We start from the raw sequence: 14,136 nt of genomic DNA, 5'->3' as shown, positions 1-14,136 counted from the left end.
TACACTCTAATGTCCTCACCACAGTCACACACTATTATTATACATGTATATAGCTCTGACATATTCCACAGCACTGTACAGAGATCACTGATCCATTCCCATCAGTCTCTGCACCAGAGGAGCTTACACTCTAATGTCCTCACCACAGTCACACACTATTATTATTATACATTTATATAGCTCTGACATATTCCACAGCATTGTACAGAGATCACTGATCCATTCCCATCAGCCTCTGCACCAGAGGAGCTTACACTCTAATGTCCTCACCACAGTCACACACTATTATTATTATACATTTATATAGCTCTGACATATTCCACAGCACTGTACAGAGATCACTGATCCATTCCCATCAGTCTCTGCACCAGAGGAACTTACACTCTAATGTCCTCACCACAGTCACACACTATTATTATTATACATTATATAGCCCTGACATATACCACAGCGCTGTACAGATATCACTGCTCCATTCCCATCAGTCTCTGCACCAGAGGAGCTTACACTCTAATGTCCTCACCACAGTCACACACTATTATTATTATACATTTATATAGCTCTGACATATACCACAGCATTGTACAGAGATCACTGATCCATTCCCATCAATCTCTGCACCAGAGGAGCTTACACTCTAATGTCCTCACCGCAGTGACACACTATTATTATTATTATACATTTCTATAGCTCTGACATATACCACAGTGCTGTACAGAGATCACTGATCCATTCCCATCAGTCTCTGCACCAGAGGAGCTTACACTCTAATGTCCTCACCGCAGTCACACACTATTATTATTATACACTAGCTGGATGCCCGGCGTTGCCCAGGTATGTATTTGGCTAGTGTTGGCTCCGCCCACTTTTATAACCCTAACACACAATTACTTAATGACCAAGTATGTGAGCTTTGCGGTCTTTGGCATCAATAATTTGCAATGAAATAAAATTAATCTGATTGGATGTGGCTCCACCCCTTTTCTGAATTTGAAGCCACGTCACCCAATGGCCAACTGTACCAGGTACAGGTGATTAACAGTGCAAGAGGCTTGTGCCATTAACAGTGCAAGAATGGCAGCAATTAAATATTCCCCTTAAAAATCAATAGGTGGATTTTGATTGGCTTTTCTAGGCTCCACCCACTTTTCTGAATATTATTCCCAGTCACCCAGTGACCAACTGTGCAAAGTTTGAGAACCCTACCATTAACAGTGTAAGAATGGGTGCAGTTTACATTTGCGCAATGAAATTTGTATTTTTCTCCACCCACTTATTTCCTAACATTGTTCAGGTATATATTTGGCTGGTGTTGGCTCCGCCTACTATTTCTAACCCTAACACACAATTACTCAATAACCAAGTTTGTGAGCTTTGCTGTCTTTGGCATCAATAATTTGCATTGAGATTAAACAAATCTGATTGGCTGTTTGTGGCTCCACCCCTTTGTCTGAATTTGAACCCCAGTCACCCAATTACCAACTCTACCAGGTTTAAGGCTTGTGCCAATAACAGTGCAAGAATGGTAGCAATTACATATTCCCCTTAAAAATCAATACGTGAATTTTGATTAGCTTTTGTAGGCTCCACCCACTTCTATGAATATTAATCCCAGTCACCCAGTGACCAATTGTGCACAGTTTGAGAACCCTACCATCAAAAGTGTAAGAATTGCTGCAGTTTACATTTTCTCAGTGAAATTTGCATTTGCCTCCTCCTACTGATGACCCGACATTGCCCGATTATGTATTTTGCAGGTGCTGGCTGCGCCCACTTTTCCTAACCCTAACACACAATTAATCAATTACTCAATGACCAAGTTTGTGAGCTTTGCGGTCTTTGGCATCAATAACCTGCATTAAAATGAAACAAATCATATTGGCTGTTTGTGGCTCCACCCCCTTTTATAAATTTAAACCCCAGTCACCCAATGATCAACTGTACCAGGCTTGAGGCTTGTGCCATTAACAGTGCAAGAATGGCAGCAATGACATATTCCCCTGAAAAATCAATAGGTAATTTTTTATTGACTTTTGTAGGCTCCACCCACCTTTCTGAATATTAATCCCAGTCACCCAGTAACCAACTGTGCAAAGTTTGAGAACCCTACCATTAACAGTGTAAGAATGGCTGCTGTTTACATTTTCCCAGTAAAATTTGTATTTGTCTCCGCCCACTTATGACCCGGTGTTGCCCGCTTATGTATTTGACTGGTGTTGGCTGTGCCCACTTTTCTAACCCTCACACACAATTAATCAATTACTCAATTACCAAGTTTGTGAGCTTTGCAGTGTTTGGCATCAATAATGTGCATTAAAATGAAACAAATTTAATTGGCTGTTTGTCGCTCCACCCCCTTTCTGAAATTGAACCCTAGTCACCCAATGATCAACTGTACCAGGTTTGAGGCTTGTGCCATTAACAGTGCAAGAATGGCAGCAATGTAAATATTCCCCTTGAAAATCAATAGGTTAATTTTGATTGGCTTTTATAGACTCCACCCACCTTTCTGAATATTAATCCCAGTCACCCAATGACCAACTGTGCAAAGTTTGAGAACCCTGCCATTAACAGTGTAAGAATGGCTGCAGTTTACATTTCCCAGTGAAATGTGTATTTGTCTCTGCCCCCTTTTTGGTTATGGGAATAACAAGTATCCTATACTTTATTCCAGGTAATGTACTATGTGTGGGCCAAATTTCATTCAAATCCGTTCAGCCATTTTTGCGTGATCGAGTAACAAACATCCAAACATCCAAACATCCGAACTTTCCCATTTATTATATTAGTAGGATTTATATAGCTCTGACATATACCACAGTGCTGTACAGAGATCACTGATCCATTCCCATCAGTCTCTGCACCAGAGGAGCTTACACTCTGTCCTCACTGCAGTCACACACTATTATTATTGTTAGGGATGGGACGAATCCACAATTTTTTCGAATCCGAATCTGAAAAGGTTCTCGAATATCTCGAACCTTTCGAATCCCGAATCTAACGAATCCTGCACATAAGAATTGTGCGATCCGTGGTATAGTTGCCCGCAATATAGGTAGCGAGGTAAAGGTGCCTTCAGTATAGCTAGCTAGGTATGGGTGCCTTCAATATTGGTAGCTTTCAGTATAGGTAGCAAGGTATAGGGGCCTGCAGTATAGGTAGCAAGGTATATGGGCCTTCAGTATAGGTAGCAGGGTATATAGGCCTTCAGTATAGGTAGCAGGGTATATAGGCCTTCAGTATAGGTAGCAGGGTATATGGGCCTTCAGTATAGGTAGCAGGGTATATGGGACTTCAGTATAGGTAGCAGGGTATATGGGACTTCAGTATAGGTAGCAGGGTATATGGGCCTTCAGTATAGGTAGCAGGGTATATAGGCCTTCAGTATAGGTAGCAGGGTATATAGGCCTTCAGTATAGGTAGCAGGGTATATGGGCCTTCAATATAGGTAGCAGGGTATATGGGCCTTCAGTATAGGTAGCAGGGTATATAGGCCTTCAGTATAGGTAGCAGGATATATGGGCCTTCAGTATAGGTAGCAGGGTATATGAGCCTTCAGTATAGGTAACAGGGTATATAGAGGCCTTAATTATAGGTAGGTATGTAGGTAGGTATAGGGGCCTTTAGGTAGGTAAAGGAACCTTCAGTATAGGTAGCAGGGTATAGGGCCTTAAGTATAGGTAGGTATGTAGGTAGGTATAGGGGCCTTTAGGTAGGTAGGTAGGTAGGTACGTATAGGGGGCCTTTAGGTAGGTATAGTGGCCTGTAGGTAGGTAGGTATAGTGGCCAGTAGGTAGGTAGGTATAGTGTCCTGTAGGTAGGTAGGTAGTTAAAGGGACCTTCAGTATAGGTAGCAGGGTATAGGGCCTTAAGTATAGGTAGGTATGTAGGTAGGTAGGTATAGTGGCCTGTAGGTAGGTAGGTATAGTGGCCAGTAGGTAGGTAGGTATAGTGTCCTGTAGGTAGGTAGGTAGTTAAAGGGACCTTCAGTATAGGTAGCAGGGTATAGGGCCTTAACCTCCTTAGCGGTAACCCCGTGTGTGACACGGGGTAAGCCGCCGGAGGGTGCCGCTCAGGCCCTGCTGGGCTGATTTACTTAATTTTTTTTTTTGCTGGACGCAGCTAGCACTTTGCTAGCTGCGCCAGCACCCCGATCGCCGCCGCCGCGCGCCCGATCGCCGCTATCCGGTGCGGCGCGCGCCTCCCCCCCCCCCCCCCAGACCTCGAGCGCTGCCTGGCCAATCAGTGCCAGGCAGCGCCGAGGGGTGGATCGGGTCTCCCAATGACGTCCCGACGTCGCTGACGTCGGTGACGTCATCCCGCCCCGTCGCCATGGCGACGGGGGAAGCCCTCCAGGAAATCCCGTTCTTTGAACGGGATTTCCTGATCGGTGATCGCCGAAGGCGATCGAAGCGGGCGGGGGGATGCCGCTGAGCAGCGGCTATCATGTAGCGAGCCCTCGGCTCACTACATGATAAAAAAAAAAAAAAACTGCTGCGCTTCCCCCTGGCGGTATTTTTCATACCGCCAAGGGGGTTAAGTATAGGTAGGTATGTAGGTAGGTAGGTATAGTGGCCTGTAGGTAGGTAGGTATAGGGGCCTTTAGGTAGGTAGGCACGTATAGGGGGCCTTTAGGTAGGTATAGGGGCCTTTAGGTAGGTAGGTAGGTAGGTATAGAGGCCTGTAGGTAGGTATAGGGGCCTTTAGGTAGGTAGGTAGGTAGGTACGTACGTACGTATAGGGGCCTTTAGGTAGGTAGGTAGGTATAGGGGCCTTTAGGTAGGTAGGTACGTATAGGGGGCCTTTAGGTAGGTAGGTACGTATAGGGGGCCTTTAGGTAGGTATAGTGGCCTGTAGGTAGGTAGGTATAGTGGCCGGTAGGTAGGTATAATGTCCTGTAGGTAGGTAGGTAGGTAGTTAAAGGGACCTTCAGTATAGGTAGCAGGGTATAGGGCCTTAAGTATAGGTAGATATGTAGGTAGATAGGTATATAGGGGCCTTTAGGTAGGTAGGTATAGGGGCCTTTAGGTAGGTAGGTAGGTACATATAGGGGGCCTTTAGGTAGGTATAGGGGCCTGTAGGTAGGTAGGGATAGTGGTAGGTAGGTAGGTAGGTACGTATCCTTTAGGTAGGTATAGGGGCCTGTAGGTAGGTAGGTATAGTGGCGGGTAGGTAGGTAGGTACCTATAGGGGGCCTTTAGGTAGGTATAGAGGTAGGTATAGAGGTAGGTATAGAGGTAGGTAGGTAGGTAGGTGTCGCTCCCCCTCCCCCCCCCCCCCCCCCCGTGCCTCCTCCGCTCACCCCCACGGCCTCCTCCGTTCCCCGTGCCTGCATAAGTATCAACTCACCTGTCCAGTGGAGCGCAGAGCGGCAGACCTCGTCGTTACTTCTCGGTTCCCTCTAGTGGCCGGACCGGCTTTTACTGATGACGTCATTGTAAAAGCCGTCACTAGAGGGAACCAGGAAGTGAGCGAGAGGTCTGCCGCTCTGCGCTCCACTGGACAGGTGAGTTGATACAATGTATGCGGGCGGGCGGAGGAGGCGCGGGGCGGGCGGAGGAGACGCGGGGGGGGGGGCTCAGAGGAGGACGAGGACGAGTGCGAGCGGCGGATGCGCGGCGATGCAGCGTCGGGATTCGGCGGATTCGCAAAGTGGAAAATGGCGTCGGGATTCGAATCCACGAATCTCGAATATTTCCCAATATTCGGGGGATTCGTGGATTCGCCGGATTCGTCGTCCCATCCCTAATTATTATACATTTATATAGCCCTGACATATTCCACAGCGCTGCACAGAGATCACTGATCAATTTACATCAGTCTCTGCACCAGAGGAGCTTACACTCTAATGTCCTCACATCAGTTACATACTATTATTATTACTATACATTTATAATTTCTTATCTCTATTGCTGCAGAGATTTTGTTTTTTTATAAACTGATAGTTACTAAAGGAAGAGAGGCAATAAATCTTTATGGGCCCCCATTGATCTCCTGCAGACCCAATCAATTAATTTGGTTTCCTGGTCAGTAATCTGGCACTGCTCCGAGGACAGCTAGGTGATAAGGCTATATGTCCTCTGTAAAGTACTGTGGAAGATATTAGTGATATGCAAATACTAAATAATAATAGTACGTGACGAGGGGGGCTGGGGGAGTGGTGAGAACAATGCTCCTGACTTGTGCTGATTGGTCAAATCTATTAGCTGGGCGGGTAGTGGGGAGGGTTTCCTGTTAGCCTGATCCCTCTGCGGTGAAGGTCAGGAAAACACAGAGGGCTTGATTCACAAAGTGGTGCAAAGTGTTTGCACGCCAGTGAAAAGCCCCTTATCACGCCTAAACTCACTTTAGGCATGATAAGAAGCAACTCGCGCGAATTTTCCGCGCGCAAAGTTTTGCGCGCGCAACAGCGCACGCGCGCGCGCAGCGTCCCCGCTTCGCGCGAAGCTCCCATTAAGCCCTATGGGACTTTGCGCACGCGCGTACGCACGGAAACTTCGCGCGAGTTAGAGCAAAAATCGGTGATAACTCAGTGGTGCAAAGGTTATCACGCCTAAAGTCTTTTAGGCGTGATAACTGGGTTAGCACCGCTTTGTGAATCGAGCCCAGAGTCTACGTATTTATGTGTGAACTTTGCAGCTACAGTAATGAGCACTGACCCTCCTCATTGTTTGTCACCCTCACAGGTGTTCCTTTTGCTGGATACGCTCTGTTTGCCAACAGCTACAGCAGCTGGACGGGACGCACCCTCCACCTGGAGGACCTGTACGTGTCTCCACAGTACAGAGGTAGGTGGCCTTAGGGCTGGATCACACGGACACTTGGCGGCGTCCTCTGCCCTTCCGTTCTGTGTCATCATGTTTGGGGGCGGTGCCAGGCTTCCTGCGGCGATTCTCCGCATCCTGTCACGATCGGCGGGTTTGTCCCCGCAAGGCGACATGAAGACGCAGCGCCATCAATGGCTGCCTCGGCACAAGGCTCCTGCTTTTCTCTTTCTTTATAGTAGTTTTAGCTTTCGTTTTTAGTAGTTTAGTAGTATTTTTAGTTTGGCAGTCTAGTGGTAGTTTTAGTAGTAGTAGTTCTTAAACCTACCTCCAGAATTAGGCAGAAGGATTTTCGCGCCCATAGAAGTCCTGTGCCCCGATCGGCTGTGGAACACGGAGGACCCATTGCTCCGCCACTACTGCTCCTGGAAGATCCTACAGATAATTAACCTGCCTGAGCTGCCGGCCCGTCTAGCGGGGGCTGCCGTCCCCCCCCCCCCCCCCCCCCTGCACCGACAACTTGCTCTCCACTGACGCCGAACTACATGCCCATGTGCTCAGCACCTGGGTGGCCTCACCGTCTCTGACGCCGACACCGCTGGTGCTAGTGGACCTGCTATTCAGTTCTCGCGCACCATCAAGCCCCCCTGGCCATCCACGGAGGGAAGTGACTCCGCTGTCTGCCATCTGCTGCTCCCTCGGGAGTCTTCTGTGGGAGCGCCACTTCACCGCCGGACTGCCGCTGTTTCCTCTCCGCTCGTCTAGGCCACCCACCTGGAAGAGCTGCACCGGGTCCTACAAGGAAGGCTCCTGCACTCTCCGCAGCCTACCTCTCACCGCCTGCGCCCGGTCCATCAGCTGCTGCAGTATCCAGCCACGTGTTGCCTTTGCCTGCACCCCCACAGAGCCCCGCTGTCCCCCGACACTCTGCAGCTGCCGGGTCCTCCATGTGCTCACCACGTGGAGAGGCCCCGTCCTGGTCTATCATCGCGGCAGCCCTGCTTCCTGGTCCAACCCTCTGTGAGCCAGCTCCTGCCATCCGGATACTCACTTCGTGGGAGACTAGTTGGCCACTATCACTCGAGGACCATGGCTTCCTACCTGCTCCGCCACATCCTCCTCAACTAGCACCTCACTGGGGACATAAGGACTCCTGCCCACAGCCCCAGGGCTCTGCCCTGCTGCTCCCTGCTGCCTCTGCCCAGCTGCTCCCTGCACTGTGATATCAGCTGTGCTGCTGCACAGGTCTTATGCTGTAGTGGGGGGGCCCATATGTCTGGGGACTGTCACAGCAATTTTCCCCTGCACTGGGACATATGAACTACCTGATATGCTTTCCTGTGTTGGGGCTAGAACTAATCTGCTGCTGTTCCGGTATGGGTCACGTGGACTGTGTTGATCTGTTCTGGTGTGGTGCTGCTGTTGGGCCGTGGTGATCTGTTCTGTACAGGGCATATGGACTGTTGTCTACCCACTTCGCACAGGGCATATGGACTGTGCTGACCTGTTCCCGTTCGGGGTATATGGACTCTGTTGATGCTCCTGCACGGGGCATATGGTCTCCACTGATGGACTGTTGTGATCTGCCTCTGCGAGGGTGACCATTGCCTGCCTGCTGCCCCCCCCCCCCTGACTGTCTGGGCCCACACCGATCTCTACGGCGCACCACAGGGGGCTGCCTCTCCTATCAGAATGGCCGCTCAGTACCCCCCTTCATCTCCCCTCATGTCCCGCACTGCCTACACCAGGACGCAGCTCTTCCTCTGAGAATCCTGCAACTCTTTCCTCCCGGACGGTGGTCTCCTTTACAATTCCATCTGGAGCCATATCCAAAATATCATCAGCCCTGACCCACTGGCCTGTTCAGGTCAGCGGCGTAGGGGTTGTCACGCGGGGGCCCTTGTGAGGTTGCGGAAAAGGGGTCTGTGCTCAGCCATTCCTTCGGCCCTCCTGGCAAATGTACGCTCCCTCCCTAACAAGTTGGATGAACTTCGCCTTCTCAGTAACAAGAGGGTGCTCGGCAATAACACCCCAGTCATCTGCTTCACGGAAACGTGGCTGCAGGAGGACATCCCAGACAACGCCCTGCTCCTCCTGGGCTTCAACATTATACGTGCGGATCGTGATCCCACCCTCTCTGGAAAAAAGAAAGGTGGGGAAATCTGTTTCTATGTCAGCTCCGCATGGAGCCCAAGCTTGTCAGTACTAGTCAGAATGTGCACCCTCAACCTCGAACTATTACTCATTAACTGCAAGCCTGCATACTCGCCCAGAGAGTTCACCTCCTACGTCCTCACAGGGGTGTACATTCCACCTGACGCTGATGTCAAATCTGCTCAGCGTGACCTCAGCGACACCATCACACAGTGGGAGACATCCCTACCAGACTCTCTGTTTATCATCATGGACGACTTCAACAAAGCAAACCTCCGGCATGAGCTCCCACGCTACCACCAGCACGTGGACTGCCCCACCAGGAATGGTAGCACTCTTGACCACTGTTATACACCTCTAAAGGATGCCTACAAGGCTGTCTCATGGGCAGCCCTTGGTTCCTCTGGCCACTGCCTCATCCATCTGTTTCCTACCTACAGAAGGTGCTTGGAGTCAGCGAAACCAGTCCTGAGGTCCACTAAAGTATGGTCTGATGAAGCCAAGCTCCAACTCCAGGCATGCTTTGACTGCACGGACTAGAAGGTGCTGGAATCACCCAAACTTGATGAGTGGGCCGATACTGTCTAATCCTATATCAGCTTTTGTAAGGAATCCTGTGTGCCCACGAAGTCCTTTAAGATTTACCCTAACGACAAACCGTGGTTCTCAAACAAGCTGCGTCAACTGTGGAAGCGCAAGGAAGCCGCTCATAAGTCTGGTTCCTTGGAGGACTTCAGGTCGGCAAGGAACTCTCTCAACAGGGAACTGCGTGCTGCAAAACGGTCATATGCTGAAAAGATTCAGAGCAATATCTGCTCAAAGGACCCTTGGACCATCTGGAAGGGCCTAAAGGCTGCCACTAACTATAAGCCCACACCCCAACAGGCTACTCCTTGCTCCGAGCTAGCCGAGGACTTTTATTGCAGGTTTGAGGTCCCAGCGACCCCTGGGGGGCAGTCAACTCCTTCCGCCCTCCCCCCCCGCCTCTAGGAGCACTGAACCTAGCTCGAGCACATGTCCTCCCCCGACAGTATCCGAGACCAACGTTCTTCGCCTCCTGTCTTCCTTGTATGCCAGGAAAGCATCTGGTCCTGATGGCGTGTCACCAGGATGTCTGAAGACCTGCTCACGGCAGCTGGCCCCTGTCCTCACCTCTATCTATGTCAGGCCCCTCAGCAAAGGGAAGGTCTCTACATGCTTCAAGGAATCCATCATCATTCCTATCCTGAAAAAGCAAGGGGTTTCAGACCTAAACAACTTCAGGCCCGTGGCCCTAACATCAGTTGTCATGAAGACCTTTGAAAAAGTGGTCCTGTCTCTGCTCAAGAACACTACTCTAGACCGGCAGGACCCTCTCCAGTTTGCATACAGAGCAAACAGGTCCATGGACGATGCTATCAACATCTGCCTGGAGTTTATCACTGACCACCTAGACAGGCCGAACTCATATACTAGAATCCTTCTCCTGGACTTCAGCTCGGCCTTTAACACTATCTGCCCCCGTATCCTGCAGGATAATCTCACGGATAATCTCACGGAGTACATCAGGCCGTGATACCCAGCTCTACAAATAGGAACAATGAACAACAAAGAAAAAAATATTAAAATCACAAGATACATTTCCTCAAACAAAAATGACAAAGGTAGTCCCAGAGAAAGAGTCCACAACCAAGCAGGGTTTATGGCATATGCACCAGGTTCAATCTAAGAACCTACACACCTGAAAACCCTGAATAATATACACACCTAGAAATAGAATTTGTGGTATATACACTGGGTTCAATCCAAGAACCACCATCCCTAAAGAATGTGTCAAGATGAAGATTAAATCAGCAAAAAGAATAGACACCAAGGAAAAAGTTCTCCAAATAACCGAAGAGGAGACATGTTGTAAAGACTAGTGAATATCAGATAAGCATCCGCGTTCAAGGTGGGAAAGGACCCTGAGCTGCGGCCGGGCCGCTTCGTGAAGAGCGCCATTTTGCTGGCGCCTGCTGTGACGCGCAGATGATGCGCGGGCTCCGGTAGGCGGGGCTACCGATGCGTCATTTTTTGGGGGCCTGCCACGACCTGTGCTGGCTACGGGAGGCGGAGATAGTGCTCGGGCTTCGGGAGGCGGAGCCCGTGATGCGCCATACTTTTGGGGCCTGCCGCGGCGCGCAGATGGCTTGCGGGCTCCGGGAGGTAGATCCAACGGGGCCGGGGGGGACGAGTCCCGGGGGAAGTACGCATCCGCATTGGGGATTGCCGTTGCTGCCACCGGCCGCCGCCGGGCCTGCCCCCCCTTGCTGATCGGACGGGCGGTGGCTGGCGGATGAAGTGACAATTACATTTTTTCTGCCCGGTACACCCTTCTTATTTGGCCTGTTGCCCCCCTTTTTTGGAACCGGTGCAGGCAAAGGCGGGCTGGAGGGGATGGCAGAAACTGCGGGGATGGGTTGCTGGGACCGAGGACTCTGGGCCTGACTGCCCTGTGCATTAACGGTCCTTCTACTAACCGGGGAGCCAGATGGGCTGAATCGGGAGGGAGCCCTGCGACTTCTGACTTGAGGTAAGTGTGGGGCCTGCAGTTCCTGGGAATCAAGGTACCCCATCTGGCCCACTATCCACCCCATGCCCCCGGACTCGGCCTGCCTCTTGACCCTCTCTAGCAACTCGGCCAGTGCTGCAGCCTCCATAATTATGACTCCGAGGTTGCAGTGTCCACCTCTGGACCCAGTTAATATCACCCCAGATAAGATAGAGACCTACTGTATCTGTGCGGGATGCGTGTGTGTCTGCCTGCCCTTGGGCCTTTTGCTGCTGCTGATGCTGCTGCTGATGATGTTGCTCTGTTGTTCTCCTGAGGTGAAAGGAAGTCCCTTTGTTCTCCCAATTGTAATTAACAAAGGCTAGCAGATTTCTGCCCGCCTTTGTTTGTCACCTTGACCCCAGTTAACCTATCAAAAATGCCTGGGGTCACCCTTCGCCCGTCCAGGTCATGTGCTCCTGTCCCTTATCCCTGCCCAGCTCTGGAGCTCTCTTAAAGAGGCCCGCTGGATCAGATTCTTACAGACACTGATTCCAGCTGGACTCAATATTGAGTATAGACCACAGTAGGTAATCCTGAGGTCCATTGTCCATCTGAGTATTAAAAATTCTTCTTTACGGTTTCCTTTTTTTTTTTAGTTTTCTCCTTTAAAAGGGACACCTTGGGAGCCTTTCTATTGGCTGACGACTATTACTGCTGCTGTGTGGCTTATACCAATGTCTGGAAATCTGGTACTTTTCTCTTTAGACATAGTGTCTTGGCATGTGACATAGTTTACATCATATTAGTTGCCCCTTTTATGGTTTAGGACACCTGGGGTGTATGGTATCTGTGTATCCAGGAGGATTGTCTCTTTTGAAGTAATCCTTATTCAGGGGATTTTTACCTCCTGTGGAGTGTCCCTTTGTTGATTTTAACGTCTGCTCCCAGATTGGATGACCTTTTGGCAGCTATGCTTGGTGGGATATTTAAATGACGCTAGACGCCATTCTTAGCTGGGTTCCCACTTAGCAGCGTCTTTCTATCGCCGTTGGGAAGGTAAGCTTTGTTTTATATCTGACATATTATTTACGTTTTCTTTGTGCTAGCGAAGAAGCTCTTTTTGCATTAATTTGAAACACCTATATTTGCCCCCAATATACATTATCTGTATATGGGATTATCTTTATGTTTAGAGATGTAGTGAACGGTTCCAGGCGAACTTTGGTGGTTCCAAAACCACCGGGAACTTTTTTCAAAGTTCTGTTCGCCCATAGACTTTAATGGACACTGACTTTAGCGGTTAATAGCAAAGCCCCCTTACATAGTAAAAACACCAACATTGTTGGGAATGTTAAGTGGAATAGTGGAAACAAGAGGAAACAATTTTTTTTCAAAAAGACCTTACAGTTTTTGAGAAAATCATTTTGAAAGTTTCAAAGTAAAATGAGCCGATTCATAAAAAAAGAACCGATTCATTAAAAAAACCCGGATGATTCAAGAACCATTAGTATAGCAGAGAATGCGTCCTTAGCAGGACGTGAAGCTGCCGGCTCGCTGCTGTCTTTCCCCACCTGCCTGCACCTGTCACCCTCACCTAGCCTGGCACCCAGCGCACCCATGGGTGCCAGGCTAGGTGAGAGTGACAGGTGAGGAGGTGGGGAGAGACAGCAGGAGCCGGCAGCTATGCGTCCAAAAGGAGGCATTCTCTGCTATGTGGGAGGCGTCGGAGATCTTCAATCAACTTAATTGAAGATCGCAACATAAGAGGATACAGTTCGTTGGATCGTTTACCGTGGATATTGGCGTGGGAAAACTTTTTTAAAGGTACAGGTAAGTATTTATGGTTAATTTAGAATAATAAAATACTTTTCTCATGGTTGTGTTTTTATTTCATTTAACCCTTTGTGGAAATGGGTAAGGGGTACTTTGTACCCCTATACTCATTTCTTCTGGAGGGGGGTGGGTATCTGGGGTCCCCTTCTTAAAGAGGACTCCCAGATGCCACCATGAACCCCCCCCCCCGGGAGTCGTCGCCCCCACCTCCTCCTGGGGCACCGGAGGTGGGGAAGAGCCCCTTGTCCATGGATTGAACAAGGGCTCCGGGGGGAGGAGGGAAGGCTTGGCCGCCCCTCCCCCCCCCCCCCCCCCCCCCGGAGCCCCCCATACCATTGACCATGCGGGCTGGTATAGCTCAGGGTGCGAAGCCCCAGTCTCCCTGCATGGGGACAAGGGGTTACAGAGGCTCGGGAGGGGGGGACCCCACGCCATTTTTTTTTCAGATTTCCCACACAAAGCAAATAAAAAAAATAAAAACATTTTTTAAAGGACTTCCGAGGCCACAAATGTGAAAAAAAGTTAAATACCTTTTCATAATCCATATCCATTGAGGACGCCATCCGCACGCTCCGTTCATTCCACCATGGTTCCAGCACTAATAATGGCCCTGGTCGAGTTCTGACCCCTCTGAATGGGTCGGGTTCTCAACTCATTCCCCTCAATATGGCCGCCACAGATTGCCGCGACTGCGCAGTCTGCATAGACGCGATTGCGGCTGCGCAGCTCTAGGACCTCCTCCCGATGCGTCCGATGTATGCACGCATATTGATGATGCGGCGAGAGGAGGGCCTAGAGCTGCGCAGCCGCAATTGCGTCTGTGCGGACTGCGCAGCCGTGGCAATTTGTGGCGGCCATATTTAGGAGGGAATT

The 14,136-nt window shown here is 49.9% G+C and overlaps 1 protein-coding gene across 1 annotated transcript in view; it reads left to right on the top strand.

Moving 5' to 3' along the window:
- Positions 1 to 14,136, top strand: part of LOC137560838 (thialysine N-epsilon-acetyltransferase-like) — a 68,197-nt gene that overhangs the window by 32,978 nt on the left and 21,083 nt on the right. The window contains exon 5 of the mRNA XM_068271973.1: positions 6,687 to 6,788. Coding sequence (XP_068128074.1) covers positions 6,687 to 6,788 — 102 coding nt within the window. The remainder of the gene's footprint in view (positions 1 to 6,686; positions 6,789 to 14,136) is intronic.

This window comes from Hyperolius riggenbachi, chromosome 3, assembly GCF_040937935.1.
Source record: "Hyperolius riggenbachi isolate aHypRig1 chromosome 3, aHypRig1.pri, whole genome shotgun sequence".
Lineage (NCBI taxonomy): Eukaryota > Metazoa > Chordata > Amphibia > Anura > Hyperoliidae > Hyperolius > Hyperolius riggenbachi.
Note: the sequence above shows the minus strand (reverse complement) of the source record. Positions and strands in the feature narration are given on the sequence as shown.